Here is a 21064-nt window from a genome sequence, read left to right on the forward strand (position 1 = left end):
CATGAAAATATAATTTATTTTCCGGCAAAATAGACCATGTCACATCCAACTGAGTTATTACATTTTGCATTTTAATGAGAGCCACCTTGTCCACACTTTGAATGGCTTCACCTCAGATGCCCCCCCGTCCCCTTGTCTCCTAATTGAGGGGGGGGGGGGTAGGAATAAAAATCACAGCAAACTAAACGGCCCCACAATCTGGTGGAGGAGATAAGAGGACGCTTACATTCAGCCTCTCGGGAACAAAGCACCATATGACCTCACCTCTAAAAAAAAACGAAGAACTGAATAAAGAACTTATGGGACATATTTGTCACCGGATAACTTTAACTTTAATAAATTAGTATGGAAACATCTGAAAATGATGTAATGATGTCGTTATATTTATTAAGACGCCCTGTGAGGAAGCCGAGATATTATATTATGATTATTTTGTATGAATGAAGTATCCGATGTACTTTGTTTATAAGTATTAATTAATATGAAGTGGGGGAGAGATGGTGCCTTCACTTGGCGTTGTACACGGCAAACTTTTGATTGAGGGGGTTCTCGGGGGACTTTGTCCACTCCTTCTTCAGCTGCTGCTTCAGCTGAGACAATCTCATGTTGGGGTTCTCCATCTTTAAGCGGGGCATGTTGGCTTCCTCGAAGGAGGCAAAAGCGGCTTTCAGCCTGCGCTCGGGATGGCGATCCAGGTCCTCGGGCACCACGCTGGAAGACAAGGAGAGTGGCGGCATCAAACTCGCTCGTCTTGAGTCTTGAGCTGGTCTCGAGTCTTCTTTCCTCCCGTGGCGGCGTGCGATCGTATTACGAGATTTACGCTATGGTCTGTTTCAAGCGGACGTGGACGTGCATGGTGACATTTGTCAACAATGTGTAACATGTAACATGATTAGAGCCCCATACACATAAACTAACACCCCTATAGTCATCTTTACACTCGTATTACCCAATGTAGTAGGCACACTATGTATAAATAAGCCATTTAAGGCATAAATGAATGCATTATTTCATCATTCTAAATACAGTTTTAACATGATTAGAGCCCTGTAGACAAAAACTAACACCCCTATAGTCACCTTTACAGTCGTATTACCCAATATAGTAGACACACTAAGAATAAATAAGCCATTTAAGGCATAAATGAATGCATTATTTCATCATTCTAAATACGGTTTTAACATTATTAGAGCCCCATAAACATAAACTAACACCCCTATAGTCACCTTTACACTTGTATTACCCAAAATAGTAGACACACTAAGAATAAATGAGCAATTTAATGCATAAATGAATGCATTATTTCATCATTCTAAATACGGTTTTAACATTATTAGAGCCCCGTAGACAAAAACTAACACCCCTATAGTCACCTTTACACTCGTATTACCCAATATAGTAGACACACTAAGAATAAATAAGCCATTTAAGGCATAAATTAATGCATTAGTTCATCATTCTAAATATGGTTTTAACATTATTAGAGCCTCATAAATATAAACTAACACCCCTATAGTCACCTTTACACTCGTATTATCCAATATAGTAGTCACACTACAAATAAATAAGCCATTTAATGCATAAATTAATTCATTATTTCATCATTCTAAATACGGTTTTAACATTATTAGAGCCCCGTAGACAAAAACTAACACCCCTATAGTCACCTTTACACTCATATTACCCAATATAGTAGACACACTAAGAATAAATAAGCCATTTAAAGCATAAATGAATGCATTATTTCATCATTCTAAATACGTTTTTAACATTATTAGAGCCCTGTAGACAAAAACTAACACCCCTATAGTCACGTTTAAATTCGTATTACCCAATATAGTAGACACACTAAGAATAAATGAGCAATTTAATGCATAAATGAATGCATTATTTCATCATTTTAAATACGGTTTTAACATTAGAGCCCTGTAGACAAAAACTAACACCCCTATAGTCACCTTTACACTCGTATTACCCAATATAGTAGACACACTAAGAATAAATGAGCAATTTAATGCATAAATGAATGCATTATTTCATCATTCTAAATACGGTTTTAACATTATTAGAGTCCCGTAGACAAAAACTAACACCCCTATAGTCACGTTTAAATTCGTATTACCCAATATAGTAGACATACTAAGAATAAATAAGCCATTTAAGGCATAAATGAATGCATTATTTCATCATTCTAAATACGGTTTTAACATTATTAGAGCGCCGTAGACAAAAACTAACACCCCTATAGTCACGTTTAAATTCGTATTACCCAATATAGTAGACACACTAAGAGTAAATGAGCAATTTAATGCATAAATGAATGCATTATTTCATCATTCTAAATACGGTTTTAACATTATTAGAGCGCCGTAGACAAAAACTAACACCCCTATAGTCACGTTTAAATTCGTATTACCCAATATAGTAGACACACTAAGAGTAAATGAGCAATTTAATGCATAAATGAATGCATTATTTCATCATTCTAAATACGATTTTAACATTATTAGAGCCCTGTAGACAAAAACTAACACCCCTATAGTCACCTTTACACTCGTATTACCCAATATAGTAGACACACTAAGAATAAATAAGCCATTTAAGGCATAAATGAATGCATTATTTCATCATTCTAAATACGGTTTTAACAAATAAAAAATGTTGGTACCTGAGCACAGCAATGGCATCTTCTATTGTTCTTGCTTCCACCGTTCCGTCCTCAATGAGAATCCTGTTGACGTTTTCCTCCAGTGGCGTCTCCAGGTGGCTCTTCTCTGGAATGTGAAAGTGTGATGTTGATAAACGTCTTTATCATGTGGAATTTTAACGTCATTGTTAATCTTCATCGTCTTCATCATGTTTACGTTTTGGCTTGAGCTCCTGAGGCTGCTGCACCATCTGGATGGCCTCCTCGATCTGGGCCCGGGTCACTTTGCCACCGCTTCCACCGCCATCTTTCTGGGTCTTGCCTTTCAGTTTGGCGTTCTCCTCGTCCAGGAGCCGCTGGGTCTCCTTTTTCCTTTCCAACATCTCCGCCCTCCTCTTCTCCTTGTCGTCCTTCAGAAATGTAGAAAAATTACTTCAGATGTTCAGATGCTGTTTTTGGACACAATACACATACTATAAAATTATTTTATGTTTTTTCAAGTCTATTATATTGAGTAGTATGAGTGTAAAGGTGACTATAGGGGTGTTAGTTTTTGTCTACGGGGCTCTAATAATGTTAAAACCGTATTTAGAATGATGAAATAATGCATTCATTTATGCCTTAAATGGCTTGTTTATTCTTAGTGTGCCTACTATATTGGGTAATACCAGTTTAAAGGTGACTATAGGGGTGTTAGTTTTTGTCTACGGGGCTCTAATAATGTTAAAACCATATTTAGAATGATGAAATAATGCATTCATTTATGCCTTAAATGGCTTATTTACTCTTAGTATGTCTCCTATATTGGGTAATATGAGTGTAACGGTGACTATAGGGGTGTTAGTTTTTGTCTACAGGGCTCTAATAATGTTAAAACTGTATTTAGCATGATGAAAAAATGCATTCATTTATGCATTAAATTGCTCATTTATTCTTAGTGTGTCTACTATATTGGGTAATACGAGTGTAAAGGTGACTATAGGGGTGTTAGTTTATGTCTACGGGGCTCTAATAATGTTAAAACCGTATTTAGAATGATGAAATAATGCATTCATTTATGCCTTAAATGGCTTATTTATTCTTAATGTGCCTACTATATTGGGTAATACGAGTGTAACGGTGACTATAGGGGTGTTAGTTTGTGTCTACGGGGCTCTAATAATGTTAAAACCGTATTTAGAATGATGAAATAATGCATTCATTTATGCCTTAAATGGCTTGTTTATTCTTAGTGTGCCTACTATATTGGGTAATACCAGTTTAAAGGTGACTATAGGGGTGTTAGTTTTTGTCTACAGGGCTCTAATAATGTTAAAACCGTATTTAGAATGATGAAATAATGCATTCATTTATGCCTTAAATGGCTCATTTATTCTTAGTGTGTCTACTATATAGGGTAATACGAGTGTAAAGGTGACTATAGGGGTGTTAGTTTGTGTCTGCAGGGCTCTAATAATGTTAAAACCGTATTTAGAATGATGAAATAATGCATTCATGTATGCATTAAATTGCTCATTTATTCTTAGTGTGTCTACTATATTGGGTAATACCAGTTTAAAGGTGACTATAGGGGTGTTAGTTTTTGTCTACAGGGCTCTAATAATGTTAAAACCGTATTTAGAATGATGAAATAATGCATTCATTTATGCCTTAAATGGCTCATTTATTCTTAGTGTGTCTACTATATAGGGTAATACGAGTGTAAAGGTGACTATAGGGGTGTTAGTTTGTGTCTACGGGGCTCTAATAATGTTAAAACCGTATTTAGAATGATGAAATAATGCATTAATTTATGCCTTAAATGGCTCATTTATTCTTAGTGTGCCTACTATATTGGGTAATATGAGTGTAAAGGTGACTATAGGGGTGTTAGTTTTTGTCTACGGGGCTCTAATAATGTTAAAACCGTATTTAGAATGATGAAATAATGCATTCATTTATGCATTAAATTGCTCATTTATTCTTAGTGTGTCTACTATATTGTAGTATGAGTGTAAAGTTGACTATAGGGGTGTTAGTTTTTGTCTACGGGGCTCTAATAATGTTAAAACCGTATTTAGAATGATGAAATAATGCATTCATTTATGCCTTAAATGGCTTATTTATTCTTAGTGTGCCTACTATATTGGGTAATACGAGTGTAAAGGTGACTATAGGGGTGTTAGTTTGTGTCTACAGGGCTCTAATAATATTAAAACCGTATTTAGAATGATGAAATAATGCATTCATTTATGCCTTAAATGGCTTGTTTATTCTTAGTGTGCCTACTATATTGGGTAATATGAGTGTAAAGGTGACTATAGGGGTGTTAGTTTTTGTCTACTGGGCTCTAATAATGTTAAAACCGTATTTAGAATGATGAAATAATGCATTAATTTATGCATTAAATTGCTCATTTATTCTTTGTGTGTCTACTATATTGGGTAATACGAGTGTAAAGGTGACTATAGGGGTGTTAGTTTGTGTCTACGGGGCTCTAATAATGTTAAAACCGTATTTAGAATGATGAAATAATGCATTAATTTATGCCTTAAATGGCTTATTTATTCTTAGTGTGTCTACTATATTGGGTAATACGAGTGTAAAGGTGACTATAGGGGTGTTAGTTTTTGTCTACAGGGCTCTAATAATGTTAAAACCGTATTTAGAATGATGAAATAATGCATTAATTTATGTCTTAAATGGCTTATTTATTCTTAGTGTGCCTACTATATTGGGTAATACGAGTGTAAAGGTGACTATAGGGGTGTTAGTTTTTGTCTACCGGGCTCTAATAATGTTAATTATTTCAACTTTCTTCTTGTAAGTTTCTATGAAGCTTATTTATGCCTTAAATGGCTTATTTACTATTAGTATGTCTCCTATATTGGGTAATATGAGTGTAACGGTGACTATAGGGGTGTTAGTTTTTGTCTACGGGGCTCTAATAATGTTAAAACCGTATTTCGAATGATGAAATAATGCATTCATTTATGTCTTAAATGGCTTATTTATTCTTAGTGTGTCTACTATATTGGGTAATATGAGTGTAAAGGTGACTATAGGGGTGTTAGTTTTTGTCTACTGGGCTCTAATAATGTTAAAAACGTATTTAGAATGATGAAATAATGCATTCATTTATGCATTAAATTGCTCATTTATTCTTAGTGTGTCTATTATATTGGGTAATATGAGTGTAAAGGTGACTATAGGGGTGTTAGTTTTTGTCTACCGGGCTCTAATAATGTTAATTATTTCAACTTTCTTCTTGTAAGTTTCTATGAAGCTTATTTATGCCTTAAATGGCTTATTTACTCTTAGTATGTCTCCTATATTGGGTAATATGAGTGTAAAGGTGACTATAGGGGTGTTAGTTTTTGTCTACAGGGCTCTAATAATGTTAAAACTGTATTTAGCATGATGAAAAAATACATTCATTTATGCATTAAATTGCTAATTTATTCTTAGTGTGTCTACTATATTGTAGTATGAGTGTAAAGTTGATTATAGGGGTGTTAGTTTATGTCTACGGGGCTCTAATAATGTTAAAACCGTATTTAGAATGATGAAATAATGCATTCATTTATGCATTAAATTGCTCATTTATTCTTAGTGTGTCTACTATATTGGGTAATACGAGTGTAAAGGTGACTATAGGGGTGTTAGTTTGTGTCTACGGGGCTCTAATAATGTTAAACCGTATTTAGAATGATGAAATAATGCATTCATTTATGGCTTATTTATTCTTAGTGTGCCTACTATATTGGGTTATACGAGTTTAAAGGTGACTATAGGGGTGTTAGTTTATGTCTATGGGGCTCTAATAATGTTAAAACCGTATTTAGAATGATGAAATAATGCATTAATTTAGTTTTAGTTTATATCCAGAGGGCTCTAATAATGTTTAAAAAAAGGCTTTCTACGCTCTAGCTACAAAAATATTATTTTTATCAATTAGGAATCATACTCGGCGCCTTGTCTTAGTTAAATATCATAAGTAAAGTTGATCCACGGAATTACTGGAGTACGAATCCCTTTGGAGACGGTGCCTACCTTTCTCTGCTCTTTTTTGAGTACGTGTTTGTCAGTTTCCTGCCACAAGGCATCGTCCTCCTCCTGCTTCTTACGAGCGTCCGCTACTGCCTTGGCCTCCGCCTTGCGAGCTCTGGCCGTGGCCGCCTTGGAGTTCTCACCCTGGAACTTCTTTGGCATCCCAGCAGCCGCTGTTCCGCTGATAAGAAAGAGGAAGTGACTTCATTATGAGACATAGTGGGAATTCATGGAATCACTTTAAAACTACTTTCTTTTCATTTTCTGTTACTATTTATTGAATTGTGGCATTGTATATGACTCACTCATGAAAAGTTAGAGATATTCAGGTCATGTATTAATCTTTATTAATCTTTATTGCATGATTTGAAACAGGATGTTCCCCCATAATATATACACAATAAAAGACTATTGCCAAGTCGTTAAATGTTCAAATGTGCAAAAGGGGATGGGTGGAATTCACAACAACCATAACTGCGTCGTTTCTGAATACAGCAATCAAACTTACAAGCTAACAAACAAATGCTAAGAGAAAAAAATAAGTAGAAAAATATAAATACATGATTTCTCTTCCTCTGTTTAGGGCGACTCTCGGCTAGCAGGATGTTAGCCAAATAAACACGTCTCGTTGTTTATTGACTAAACTGCCCACCTATCTTCGTTTATGAGCGCGAGAAGAGCAAAAATAAATATAATTTAAGAAGAAGTATTATATAATACCAGTATCAGACGAAATTCGGGTCGTAACCAGACGACAGTAGTCTGTTGTTACGAAGAGGCATCTGCCACCGATTCCACTCCTTTCACGTAGCGGCGCACTCTGATGACGTCAACAAGTAACGCTAACATTCTATATATTTTGATATTCGATTATGTTAATAATAGATCTTGTGTTGTAGTAATAATAATAATAATAATAATAATAATAATAATAATAATAATAATAATAATAATAATAATAATAATAATAATAATAATAATAATAATAATAATAATAGTCTATTAGGGACAATCTTAGCAAGTTAAAAAAAATCAGCGTTGTTAATTTACTAAAAAGAAAAACATACCTTCCATTTTGGTACAAACGGTGCAGTTTTACCAGCCATAATGCCTTAAATGGCAACGGACACAACCGATATTCATTTTAACAAACAGGGCGGCGTCGACGCTGTGAATTATACGTCACAAACAGCGAATACGTGTGTGTTTGGTGGGTTATATCATGATCAGAGTCAGAGGCACTCATGTTTCATATCTCTTCAGACCTTTACCACTGCTGGAAACAAACCAAGGTAGTTGATTATTTACTTTTATGTATCTATTTATATATGAATCTGAGCTATGATGTTGATACATGATAGAATAGCATAGAAATCTTTAAATTAGACAAGCAAATGGGGCACATAAACAAAAAAATATGATATTGTAGTGCTTGGTTACCGGTACATAATTCACCCCGGAACGATTGATAAGTGGAGTGGTTGCCACCCGGAGGGATGGGCGCGATGGACAGGGTTTTTTTCCCCCGCTTCTTCCTGTTGTGGTTGCGATGCGGCGTTCAGGTTCTCACGTAGCAAGTGAATGTTTGTGAAGAGAATAAAGTTTTCTCTCAAATTCGAGTTAATGTTTGTGAAGAGAATAAAGTTAATAAATTAATTCGACACTCAATATACTAGATTACGTTTTGACTGAGTTTGGCTTTGATCTATTGTCCTACTTTCAAGTACTAGCATAAACACTATGATATTGCATTGGTATCACTTTTCAATAAAGCCATGGACCAATCCAAAATCCACGTAGACTACAATGCTAATCCAATAAAAAGCCGTAGACTAGAAGATGATACAGAGAGGACTTTAATTAGAAAATTCACATGAATTATTATTATTATTATTACTACAATATCCCGTGCTATACAATTTACAATACGATGTATACAATGCGAATGAAAGTTTCTAAAAATCAGAAATCGTTGTCGCTCTCCTCAGACAGAGGCGGTCTCACGCGTCCCTTGGAGGAGCGAGTGGCCCTCGACACGGGGTCTTCCAAACTGTCATCGTCCAACGCTTTGCTCTCGTCCTCACCTTCTTCGTCGTCGTCGTCTTCGTCCACCTCGATCTCACTGTCTTCGGACTAAAAGCAGAAAAAAGGCATCTCGAATTCACAATTGTATGTTAGAATAGAAGTACGATTACACAAAAAGTACTAGTAATCTATTTATTGGTAGAAGGGGGGGGGGCACACAATGGATGGATGGATGGATGGATATAAAAAACACATTTTGAAGCTTGTACACAAGTTTTCTATGCTCCAACTACGAAAATATTCAATTTATCTCACCTACTTCACTGAAATTCACTTATCAAGGTCGGGTCTGGAACCAACTAGCCGTGATAAACGAGGGATTACTGTACTGCATGAGGTCTTACAGTGAAAATAGGATGGATTATTATTCTAATTCGAATACACAAAAATAGACAGTGCTCCAACTACGAAAATATTCAATTTATCTCACCTACTTCACTGAAATTCACTTATCAAGGTCGGGTCAGGAACCAACTAGCCGTGATAAACGAGGGATTACTGTACTGCATGAGGTCTTACAGTGAAAGTAGGATGGATTATTATTCAAATACACAAAAATAGACAGTGCTCCAACTACGAAAATATTCAATTTATCTCACCTACTTCACTGAAATTCACTTATCAAGGTCGGGTCAGGAACCAATTAGCCGTGATAAACGAGGGATGAAAGTAGGATGGATTATTATTCTAATTCGAATACACAAAAATAGACAGTGCTCCAACTACGAAAATATTCAATTTATCTCACCTACTTCACTGAAATTCACTTATCAAGGTCGGGTCTGGAATAAATTAGCCGTGATAAACGAGGGATTACTGTACTGCATGAGGTCTTACAGTGAAAGTAGGATGGATTATTAATCTAATTCGAATACACAAAAATAGACAGCGCTCCAACTACTAAAATATTCCATTTATCTCACCTACTTCACTGAAATTCACTTATCAAGGTCGGGTCTGGAACCAACTAGCCGTGATAAACGAGGGATTACTGTACTGCATGAGGTCTTACAGTGAAAGTAGGATGGATTATTATTCTAATTGGAATACACAAAAATAGACAGTGCTCCAACTACGAAAATATTCAATTTATCTCACCTACTTCACTGAAATTCACTTATCAAGGTCGGGTCTGGAATAAATTAGCCGTGATAAACAAGGGATTACTGTACTGCATGAGGTCTTACAGCGAAAGTAGGATGGATTATTATTCTAATTCGAATACACAAAAATAGACAGTGCTCCAACTACGAAAATATTCAATTTATCTCACCTACTTCACTGAAATTCACTTATCAAGGTCGGGTCTGGAACCAATTAGCCGTGATAAACGAGGGATTACTGTACTGCAGGAGGTCTTACAGTGAAAGTAGGATGGATTATTATTCTATTTCAAATACACAAAAATAGACAGTGCTCCAACTATGAAAATATTCAATTTATCTCACCTACTTCACTGAAATTCACTTATCAAGGTCGGGTCTGGAACCAATTAGCCGTGATAAACGAGGGATTACTGTACTACAGGAGGTCTTACAGTGAACGTAGGATGTCAGGATGGATTATTATTCTAATTCGAATACACAAAAATAGACAGTGCTCCAACTACGAAAATATTCAATTTATCTCACCTACGTCACTGAAATTCACTTATCAAGGTCGGGTCTGGAACCAACTAGCCGTGATAAACGAGGGATTACTGTACTGCAGGAGGTCTTACAGTGAAAGTAGGATGGATTATTATTCTAATTCGAATACACAAAAATAGACAGTGCTCCAACTACGAAAATATTCAATTTATCTCACCTACTTCACTGAAATTCACTTATCAAGGTCGGGTCTGGAATAAATTAGCCGTGATAAACGAGGGATTACTGTACTGCATGAGGTCTTACAGTGAAAGTAGGATGTCAGGATGGATTATTATTCTATTTCGAATACACAAAAATCGACAGCTAACAAAACGCTAACCCGTCACAAACCTTTCCCTTCGGTTTTGGTCTTCTGGGAATGGCTAATGTTGGCTTTGAAGAAACAGATGAGTGCAAAGAAAGAGATGAAATGGACACAGATTGTTGTTAAATCCCATAAAAGCAGTCTTTACCTCGTCGCTGTCACCACCTTGCATGTTCCCGATGAATCTTGCCCCTCTTCCTGGAGGGAAGAATGTTAAAAATTAATGGTAATACTGGTAGAGATGAATGCAATACTGGAAGTATCAAAGTATATATTTTTTTAATTTGTGTTTTAAATGTTGTTCTACCACACAGCTTACTTGGTCCCACCAAATTTAAATGAGATTTTTTTTTCCCCTGCAGAAGCTACAGTTATTTTACACCTGATTAAACTTACTTAAGATTTGTCAGATCAAAACACAGACGGTGCATAAGACTTCGAAAAGTGACATAAGTGACCCTACACTCTTCCATAAGTGGGTCAAAAGTGACCCATACTAGAATCAATGCCTTTTTATGACAATTTTGCCATTTTGGTTAGTAATAATCACTTGTATGATATTTAGTATTATATTTAGGACCACACAAGAATGATTTCATGTTAGAAACATCTTCATTTTTCACTTTTTTTACATCTTTGAAAAAGAAATGACCCCGTACAACAATAGAAAATGTGAGGATCCATTGTGTGTTACATAAAGGTAAGTTAAAAATGTGAATGGCATGATATCAAAAACATGTTTTTTGAGCAATACCTGGAATATGAAATGATGAAAAATTTTCATTACGAAGATATTTTAAGAAAACAACCTGACCGGGTCATTTTTGACCCACTTATGGAAGGTTGGGGTAGTAACACAAAAACTAAAATTTCTTAAAATGTATAAAAGGTAAGTTAAAAATGTGAATGGCATGATATCAAAAACATGTTTTTTTAGGAATACATGGAATATGAAATAATAACAATTTTTAATTACGAAGATATTTCAAGAAAACAACCTGATCGGGTCATTTTTGACCCACTTATGGAAGGTTGGGGTAGTAACACAAAAACTAAAATTTCTTAAAATGTATAAAAAGTAAGTTAAAAATGTGAAAAGCATGATATTAAAAAAATGTTTTTTTTAGGAATACGTGGAATATGAAATTATGAATTTTTTTCATTATGAAGATATTTCAAGAAAACAACCTGACCGGGTCATTTTTGACCCACTTATGGAAGGTTGGGGTAGTAACACAAAAACTAAAATTTCTTAAAATTTATAAAAGTTAAGTTAAAAATGTGAATGGCATGATATTAAGAACATGTTTTTTTAGGAATACCTGGAATATGAAATTATGAAAAATTTTCATTACGAAGATATTTCAAGAAAACAACCTGACCGGGTCATTTTTGACCCACTTATGGAAGGTTGGGGTAGTAACACAAAAACTAAAATTTCTTAAAATGTATAAAAAGGTAAGTTAAAAATGGAACTCAATTAAAGAAACAAAAATAGCTAACATACTGAACAAATCGCTGGTCTGTTTGGCAGCCATCATGCCATTTCGAGTGGGCCGTGGATTGGAGGGCCGGGACTCTTCCAAGTCACTGTCCATGTCCGCTTCGTCCTCAAGGACGTCCATGTCAGAGTCCACATCTTTCACTGCAAGAAATGCATGTTACATGTTTTTGTTATTATGTGTTATATTTTATACGTGTAAACATAGAAGATTTCAGGTCTTGTTGGTCTCACATGAGCTCCTCATGAGATCCCGATCCTCTTCCTTCAGATTTTGCTGCATCATCCTAAGAGTGTTCTCCGTCTCCTACATTGAAATGGACAACATGAGAATCATATTCAATAAGGTATAGAACATATTTTTTTAGTCATTACTGTCACTATTTTGATGCTTATTACAATCAACTCACTAACATCAGTTATTGTGATGCCAGTCACTACCAAAATCCTATTTATAAGTGTTTTTTTTTATTTTTCAAACCCATCCACTCGCTCCCAAAGACAGATTTGGCTTTCTTTTTTTTCCACAAGAGGCACAAAGAGGTGATGATGCAACTCCACAATAGAAAAGAGCATGTTTGGTGCAGTTTTTAGGTGGAAAAAAATGGCAGAAGTGCATTTTACAAAGAGTGCCATGTATGTAGCAACCAGGAAGTGTTGCGCCAAGGAGGTTACGCATTGAAGGGAAATTTTAACACATACACAATTTTTAAAAATTTAAATGTAGAAATTGTGAATAGTTTATGGTATATTTCATGTAGATTCATTTTCTACCGCTTATCCTCACAAGGGTCACAGGGGTTGCTGGAGCCTATCCCAGCTCTCTTCAGGTGAGAGAGGCGGGGTACACCCTGGACTGGTGGCCAGCCAGCCAATCACAGGGCACATATAGACAAACCACCATTCACACTCACATTCATACCTATGGACAATTTGGAGTTGCTAATTAACCTAGCATGTTTTTTTTTGGAATGTGGGAGGAAAACCGGAATACCCGGAGAAAACCCACGCATGCACGGGGAGAACATGCAAACTCCCCACAGAGATGGTCGAGGGTGGGGAAAGACAAAATAAGAAGCCAAAAAGTTACCACTTCCACACAAAATAGGAGGAGAACTCATTCATCCATTTTCTACCGCTTATTCTCACAAGGGTCGCGGGGGGTGCTAGAGCCTATCCCAGCTGTCTTCAGGTGAGAGAGGCGGGGTACGCCCTGGACTGGTGGCCAGCCAATCACAGGGCACATATAGACAAACAACCATTCACACTCACATTCATACCTATGGACAATTTGGAGTCGCTAATTAACCTAGCATGTTTTTTTTTTTGGAATGTGGGAGGAAACCGGAGTACATGGGGAGAACATGCAAACGCCACACAGAGATGGCCGAGGATGGAATTGAACTTGGGTCACCTAGCTGTGAAGCCTGTGTGCAAACCACTCGACCACCGTGCAGCAATAGTTCAGGGTGTCAATTTTATTTTTTTTAAGTGTTACATCATTGTTTAGACATCTTTCTTTTGGTATAAGCCAAGAACACCTTAAAAAAATCAGTCAAAAAATCAACAAAAAATGTCCGATTCCGAGAGGAACGACTGGGATTAAATGGTCTGGAATTGAATGACTATAATGACTATCATGATGTCCTACCTCCATGAAGCATCCTTTGAACCTACCTCAAACCTCTCCTGCTCCAGCTGATGATAATCTTCCAGCTGAGACTCGAGGAAACAAAGGTTTTTGAACTTGGCCACGTAGATCTCATATTGCTTCTGGAGTTCTTCTTCGATCTTCTCGTATTCATCCATGAACGCTGGTCTAAAAAAAAAAAAAAAAAAAAAAAGTGAGCGGACAAGAGAGACATTAGTAGTTGACCTTAATGACGCATGAACATGTCCTTATTATGGATGTTGTGGGGGATGAACATACGTGTATCATATATGTTTTTATTCATAAAGACTACATAAAGTGTCCAAAAAGACTACAAAAAGTCACTGTTTTTTTAAAAAACTGAATCTAGAGGCATCTGAATCCTCCTTGAGCTGAGTGGCAACATCACCCCCCCCCCTCCCACCTCTACATCTTCTCCACCACACTAGGGGCCTCATTCATAGTCATTCAAGTGGTGGGCAAAACTGTTCATTCAGTAAAAAGATCCGTTCATTTCGGTTGATTGGTTGTGTGATCTCCCAGTGTGCAAAAACCTGGTCAGATGTGTCGAGTCAGTTCGTTCACTCATGTTCAATTTGGTTCATTTTTGGTTCCGACTCAACAGCGCAACAACACATAACGACTACTGGTGTGTCGGTCATGAACGAACAAGTCAAAAGAATTGGTTCTTTTTTGTGAACGGAATAAACAAAGTCACTGATTGTGTCGGTCAAGCTCTCGGTCTCGATCTTGAAGTCAGCTAACCCCACCCACCCACCCACCCACCCACAGAGCGAGGCGCGACGATCAGATAAGACAGGGAAGCACTGTCTGCTGTTTGCAACTGAACGGGTATTTTAGGGAAAGTGACTTTGTTTATTCAGTTCACAAAAAAAGAACTAGTTCTTTTGACCCGTTCGTTCATGACTGAGACACCACTAGTTCAATATTGGTACTCATGTTTTCCCGCCTACTTTAGTATTATATCAATCACTGTTATTGTGGTGGCTGCACGGCGGTCGAGTGGTTAGCGCACAGCTCGGAGACCCGAGTTCAATTTCCAATGTGTGGAGTTTGCATGTTTCTCCGGGTACTCCAGTTTCTTCCCACATTCCAAAAAAAACATGCTAGGTTAATTAGCGACTCCGAATTGTCCATAGGTATGAATGTGAGTGTGAATGGTTGTTTGTCTATATGTGCCCTATGATTGGCTGGCAACCAGTCCAGGGTGTAACCCGCCTCTCTAGCTCGAAGACAGCTGGGATAGGCTCCATCACCCCCACAATAGTATCACTCGGATACTGTGAACATCCAGCAGCAACACGACATTTTGGCATGACTACTATTTTGATGAAAAATATACTGAACCAGGGCTGCACAGTGGACGGGTGGTTAGCACACAGGCTTCACAGCTACGAAACCCGAGTTCAATTCCATCCTCGGCCATGTCTGTGTGGAGTTTGCATGTTCTTCCCGTGCATGCGTGGGTTTTCTCCGGGTACTCCGGTTTCCTCCCACATTCCAAAAAAAACATGCTAGGTTAATTAGCAACTCCAAATTGTCCATAGGTATGAATGTGAGTGTGAATGGTTGTTTGTCTATATGTGCCCTGTGATTGGCTGGCTGGTCACCAGTCCAGGGTGGGACAGCTGGGATAGGCTCCAGCAGTAGAAAATGAATGTTATTGCGGTAACACCGTCGACTCACCGCACGCTTTGCAGCGTCTGGAGCCTCTTTCGACTTCTCTCCAGTTCCTGTTGTTTCTTTTCTACCTTGGCATCCAAACTGGCCTCGTCAGAAGCAATATTATTCAACATCTCTTTGGTCTTCTCCACCGTTTCCTTAATAAGAAGAAATTATGTCGGTATTACTATAACTTCAATCACGTTATTGTATGAAGAGAAATACGTACAAAGGCCTCTTTGATGGCGGCTCTGAGGGCCCTCTCGGTGCCATCGATCTCCAGCGGTCTTGCAATGGCGGCGGTTCTCTTTTCCTAAACATAAACGCAGAACCTTTTACGCTAAAAGACAATAAGGACTCGTTCAAAGTGTCCGGGCTTCCGCTCACCCTGAGTTCCACCTCCTTGCCCAGTAAATCGTAAAGCGTCGCTCCTTTAGACGTGACCTCAGACGCCAACTGTCGAGCTTCTTTAAGGTCTGAAATCTAAAGCGAGGACAGAAGACTGAAAACTTTAAAAACAATTTTTTTTTTTCATTTTAAATATTGAGAAAAACTCATTATACCCGTGAGCTAATATCAAATTTGAACTTGCTGCCGTCCTCCTCCACTTGTTCCTCCAGGCCCATCTGCTTGGTCTTCATGGCGCTGTAGAGCACCGAGGTGACCTTCAGCATCTCCTTGACGGCGTAGCCATCAGCCTGGTAGAGGCGCTTGGTGTTCAGCTTGATGTGAGCTTTAGTCGCCTTGGGAGAAAATACACGTACGTATATATACCAGATTGACAAGCAGGTACCTCGTGGATGTAGTAATGTAACTGACGATATTACCATAAACTGAGCCACGGCCTTGATGAAGAATACTCTGTCGGATTCTGTGTCCACATCTGCGGGAATATCCATTTGAGGTTCATATCTATGCCGTGAAACAAAACACAATTATTTCTGCTATCTGGAGATAGATATATATATATTTTTTTATTTTATTTGAGCAAATATATGAAACATTAGTGTTTGTTTGTCAAAAAGTTACCACTTCCACACAAAATAGGAGGAGAACTCATTCATTCATTTTCTACCGCTTTTCCTCACAAGGGTCGCGGGGGTGCTGGAGCCTATCCCAGCTGTCTTTAAGCGAGAGGCGGGGTACACCCTGGACTGGTGGCCAGCCAATCACAGGGCACATATAGACAAACAACCATTCACACTCATATTCATACCTATGGACAATTTGGAGTCGCTAATTAACCTAGCATGTATTTTTGGAATGTGGGAGGAAACCGGAGTACCCGGAGAAAACCCACGCATGCACGGGGAGAACATGCAAACTCCACACAGAGATGGTCAAGGGTGGGGAAAGACAAAATAAGAAGCCAAAAAGTTACCACTTCCACACAAAATAGGAGGAGAACTCATTCATTCATTTTCTACCGCTTATTCTCACAAGGGTCGCGGGGGTGCTGGAGCCTATCCCAGCTGTCTTCAGGCGAGAGGCGGGGTACACCCTGGACTGGTGGCCAGCCAGCCAATCGTAGGGCACATATAGACAAACAACCATTCACACTCACATTCATACCTATGGACAATTTGGAGTGGCTAATTAACCTAGCATGTTTTTGGAATGTGGGAGCAAAACCGGAGTACCCGGAGAAAACCCACGCATGCACGGGGAGAACATGCAAACTCCACACAGAGATGGTCGAGGGTGGGGAAAGACAAAATAAGAAGCCAAAAAGTTACCACTTCCACACAAAATAGGAGGAGAACTCATTCATCCATTTTCTACCGCTTATCCTCACGAGGGTAACGGGGGGTGCTGGAGCCTATCCCAGCTGTCTTCAGGCAAGAGGCGGGGTACACCCTGGACTGGTTGCCAGCCAGCCAATCACAGGGCACATACAGACAAACAACCATTCACACTCACATTCATACCTATGGACAATTTGGAGTCGCTAATTAACCTAGCATGTTTTTGGAATGTGGGATGCACGCATGCACGGGGAAAGCATGCAAACTCCACACAGAGATGGCCTCTGTGTGGGTGGAATTGAACCCTGGTCTCCGAGCTGTGAGGTCTGCGCGCTAACCACTCGACTGCCGTTACCATTATTATTGTTATTATTATCACCATTATTATAATCATCATTAATATTACAATTTTTATCATTATAGTTGTAACAATTTTTTGATTTTTTTTTTCATTTTTTTATTTAAGTTATTTAATTTTACAGACTTCATTGCTTCTTGTAGAGTGCTGTATCATTCCATATGTTGTTTTCTGAAATGTGCAGTATTTGTACTTTTATTATCAATTTATTAGCCCACTTTTTCCCATTTTTTGTAACATTTACATATCATTTTCTGGATTGCATGTGTCTAATCTTATGCATTAAAAAAACAAGAACTTGAGACTGTGTCTGAACAGGTGATATTTTGTACCTTTTCACAAGCCATATCATGATTTCTGCCACCAGGTTGAAGTTAGGTGTTCTGAAGTTCTCCATGGATATCAAACGAGGATAACCCAACGCCCTCATCATTTCTGTAAAATCTGGAAGGGAAAAAACAAAAATATGAGCACGTGCATGCGGTTGAAAATGCGTTGTCATGGCGTTGATGTTGTTGTGATGATAGCTTACTTCTCAAATCCCTGAAGGACATTGTCAGTGATGCTCGGTCCTCGCACCTGCATGTCAAAAACACACGGTAACAACGAGGGTAATAAATTTATGAATTAATGACTGTAATAACGTAGTCAAATAGCTTAAATTCGTGGTTTAAGTTGTTGTGTGCCAAGCTATGTTGTGGTTAGCGTGACTTGTGGTAAGCTAGCTAAACACGTAGCGCGCAGCTACTGTACTTTATTTATTTTCATAATCTACATTATTGGTGTAGATTCTACATTCTCAAAAGTAAATTGATAATATGTAATGTTTATAAGAGTCGCCAATGGTTACCTGTTGAACAGCCAGTCGAGCGGTCGCCCTGAGTAGTAAGTATTTCCGCACGGAAGAAAAACCAAATGACTGTTGACCAATAGCGTACAGTTATACTCATATGTCAACCAATAGGAGACAAAGATAATGATAGAGGCGCCATTTGCGATGCCTGAGCGGAGTAATAAATTTTAAAAAATAAATGTGTTATATATATAATCGTTATTTCATCGGTTGGGTGCGCGAAAAATATTATATGATAATTTAGGAAATTCACTAACAATATATTAGGTGCCTTGCAGACAATGTTAGTCGCAAAAGTACCGTTCCAATATGGCCGCCGTGCACACGCATATGCACTTGAAGGGGCCCAAAGGGTAAAAGTACTAGCAAAAAAACACAGTCGTCAAACATTGTAGACATTTTTTTAATAAGTGTTTCTGAAAGATATCCGTCAAAAAATTAAATTCCAAAATTAATGGAAAATACTGTCTTATTTTGAATGCAAAATACTTCCTGGTTTTTCCAGTGATGTGTTGTTTGTTAGAAGATCTGTCAGCTAGCCGGTTATGTTGATCGATTTATTGTGTTTTAGGTAGGAATTGAGTCTTTAATTATAATCAAAACCAACTTTATTTGCTTAGTATGCTTACACAAATAAGGATTTTAACTTGTGGTTAAATTGTCACTCATATCCACAAATACTTACGTAAGATAAGATGTTAATGAATAGTATTGTGTGGTTTGGGTAACACTTGTCTTTTTTGTTGCAGTATTCCCAATCTACCACGCGGGGGCGACACCGTCCAGTCGTTACCAAAGTAATGTTTTCTATTTCTTCGTTCCGCATTCCTGTTTCACAGCACCATGGAGCAGAGCGGCGAGCCTCTTGACACCAACCACCCGGCAGGAAACGACTCGCCCGGCCGCGGCCTCGACAGCAAACGCCTGAAAGAACTGGAAAATGTCGCCCTGCAGACAACTTTAGTATCGAGAATGGAGGCCGAATCCAGCGCGGACGCCGGCAGCCCCACGGAGGAAGAGCAGCTTAACGGCTTGTCCTTGAGCCACCACGGCGCGGCCCTCTCGCACTTCAACTCGGACGCCAGCGCCGAAGAAACGGAGGTGGCGAAGGTGCGTGTGGCGGAGGAGGAGGAGAGGACCCTGACGGACCATTTAAACAAACGTTTGCTTTCGTCTTTCCTGGAGAAGCTCAACGAAAGGGACCTGGCTCTTCCCGGAGTGGAGCGTCTCGACTGCGCAGTCGCGGACGAGGACTCCAACAGGGCCGCTGATGAGTGGTGACTCACCGGGGGCGGGGAGGGCACGAGGCACGCGGAAGTGGCTCCATTAGGAACAATCAGTGAAGAGACTCTGCATCACATTCAACTACACTTTTGTAAACTTCATTATGATATATAAAAATGAATTATGCTCTTCAAAGTTTGTTTTCTTAATGCCTAAAAATTGTATATATTTTTCAGGTAGTACATGGGATGATAATACAACCACATTTGTTTTATTAACAAGTTTATTTTACCCACAGTATTTCTAAACGTGGGTTGTTTTAGAACCACATTCTGAATTAAAAACATAACAGAAAAAAAAACAACATCAATGCAACAGCAAATCTTTTTCAGGTAATACACTCGGAGACGGAAATGTGACATATTGAACATTATTCCATAGTTTTGCATGACTCTCGTCACGACGTCTGTGCGGCTCTTTCAAACGCACGAGCTCTCGTCTTTCTAGACGCCGCTTAGCCTGGGCGGGATAAAAAAAAAAATGTGGCAAAAAAATAATATAAATGCATAATAGAGTAATTCTTCGTGTTAGCTGCTATAATAACAGTGTCGAAATTGAAAATGCTAATACATGCTAACTGTTTTTCACTTTGGAGAAATATAAAATAGGCATTCAGGAGATGCCTTCAAAGATAATGTGAATAATATGTAGTATTCTCCTCTGGACTCTAGGTGTCAGTAATGTTACAGTAATGTTTGGTGAGACACACAAGCACCAGACTTGATAAAAAAAAAAAGAGGTAATACGGTGTCTAATAATGTCAAAACTCCTATTTAGAAAGTTTTAACCTTCCTCTTGTGTTAGCTTTCTGGTAGCATCTCTTATGTTAACGGGTCGGTTTTGACCCGTGTATTAAATCAGATATAAAATACACTAAAAACAATAAATTTGCTTCTCATGTCTTGGTTACTTTCTTAGGCTTCTTCATCCATGAAAATGTTGCTTTTAATACTTTTGGCCTTTTTTTGGTCACTATACCCCTCCATTTTAATTTCCAAAAATGGTCAAATGAACCTCAAAAGAATATTATTAAATTAATAAATTGAAGGTTCTTTTGTTACCTGGCTATTACTGAGGGATATAGAACATATCTCTTAAATCAATGAGTTTGATTTATTTTCTCATTTTAGTATTAATCACTAAAGAAACAACTATGACAGGGGTCTCAAACACGCGGCCACTAGTTTGAGGCCCCCGCCTTGATATGAAAGTTTAATGTCAGTGCGGCCCGCGCAAGTTTGATATGGATGCTGTATGGTATCATGTACCCAG

At 38.1% G+C, this 21064-nt stretch overlaps 3 protein-coding genes across 9 annotated transcripts in view; all 3 read right to left on the reverse strand.

Annotated features, from left to right (window-relative positions):
• ccdc124 (coiled-coil domain containing 124) lies at positions 1-7513 on the reverse strand. The gene is made up of 5 exons (XM_058073323.1): positions 7397-7513; positions 6680-6857; positions 2865-3057; positions 2669-2774; positions 1-711 (listed from the first exon to the last, which is right to left on the reverse strand). Exons 2-5 carry the CDS (start codon positions 6836-6838, stop codon positions 507-509), a joined length of 663 nt encoding a protein of 220 aa, XP_057929306.1. The 5' UTR covers positions 6839-6857; positions 7397-7513; the 3' UTR covers positions 1-506.
• A 1017-nt stretch (positions 7514-8530) lies between these two features.
• cluap1 (clusterin associated protein 1) lies at positions 8531-18622 on the reverse strand. The gene is made up of 13 exons (XM_058072382.1): positions 18506-18622; positions 18188-18234; positions 17988-18099; positions 16380-16464; positions 16116-16295; positions 15940-16035; positions 15782-15865; positions 15577-15710; positions 13896-14037; positions 12453-12525; positions 12225-12362; positions 10866-10915; positions 8531-8809 (listed from the first exon to the last, which is right to left on the reverse strand). The coding sequence occupies exons 2-13, from the start codon at positions 18207-18209 to the stop codon at positions 8639-8641; spliced, it is 1287 nt and encodes a 428-aa protein (XP_057928365.1). The 5' UTR covers positions 18210-18234; positions 18506-18622; the 3' UTR covers positions 8531-8638.
• A 133-nt stretch (positions 18623-18755) lies between these two features.
• The window catches only part of slc5a5 (solute carrier family 5 member 5), a 59548-nt gene continuing 57239 nt past the window's right edge, over positions 18756-21064 (reverse strand). For all 7 annotated transcript variants that reach the window (XM_058072375.1, XM_058072377.1, XM_058072378.1 and 4 more), the window contains one exon: positions 18756-20251. In XM_058072375.1, coding sequence (XP_057928358.1) covers positions 20099-20251 — 153 coding nt within the window. In that variant the 3' untranslated portion in view covers positions 18756-20098. The remainder of the gene's footprint in view (positions 20252-21064) is intronic.

The sequence above is a fragment of the Doryrhamphus excisus genome, chromosome 5, assembly GCF_030265055.1.
Source record: "Doryrhamphus excisus isolate RoL2022-K1 chromosome 5, RoL_Dexc_1.0, whole genome shotgun sequence".
Taxonomy (NCBI): domain Eukaryota; kingdom Metazoa; phylum Chordata; class Actinopteri; order Syngnathiformes; family Syngnathidae; genus Doryrhamphus; species Doryrhamphus excisus.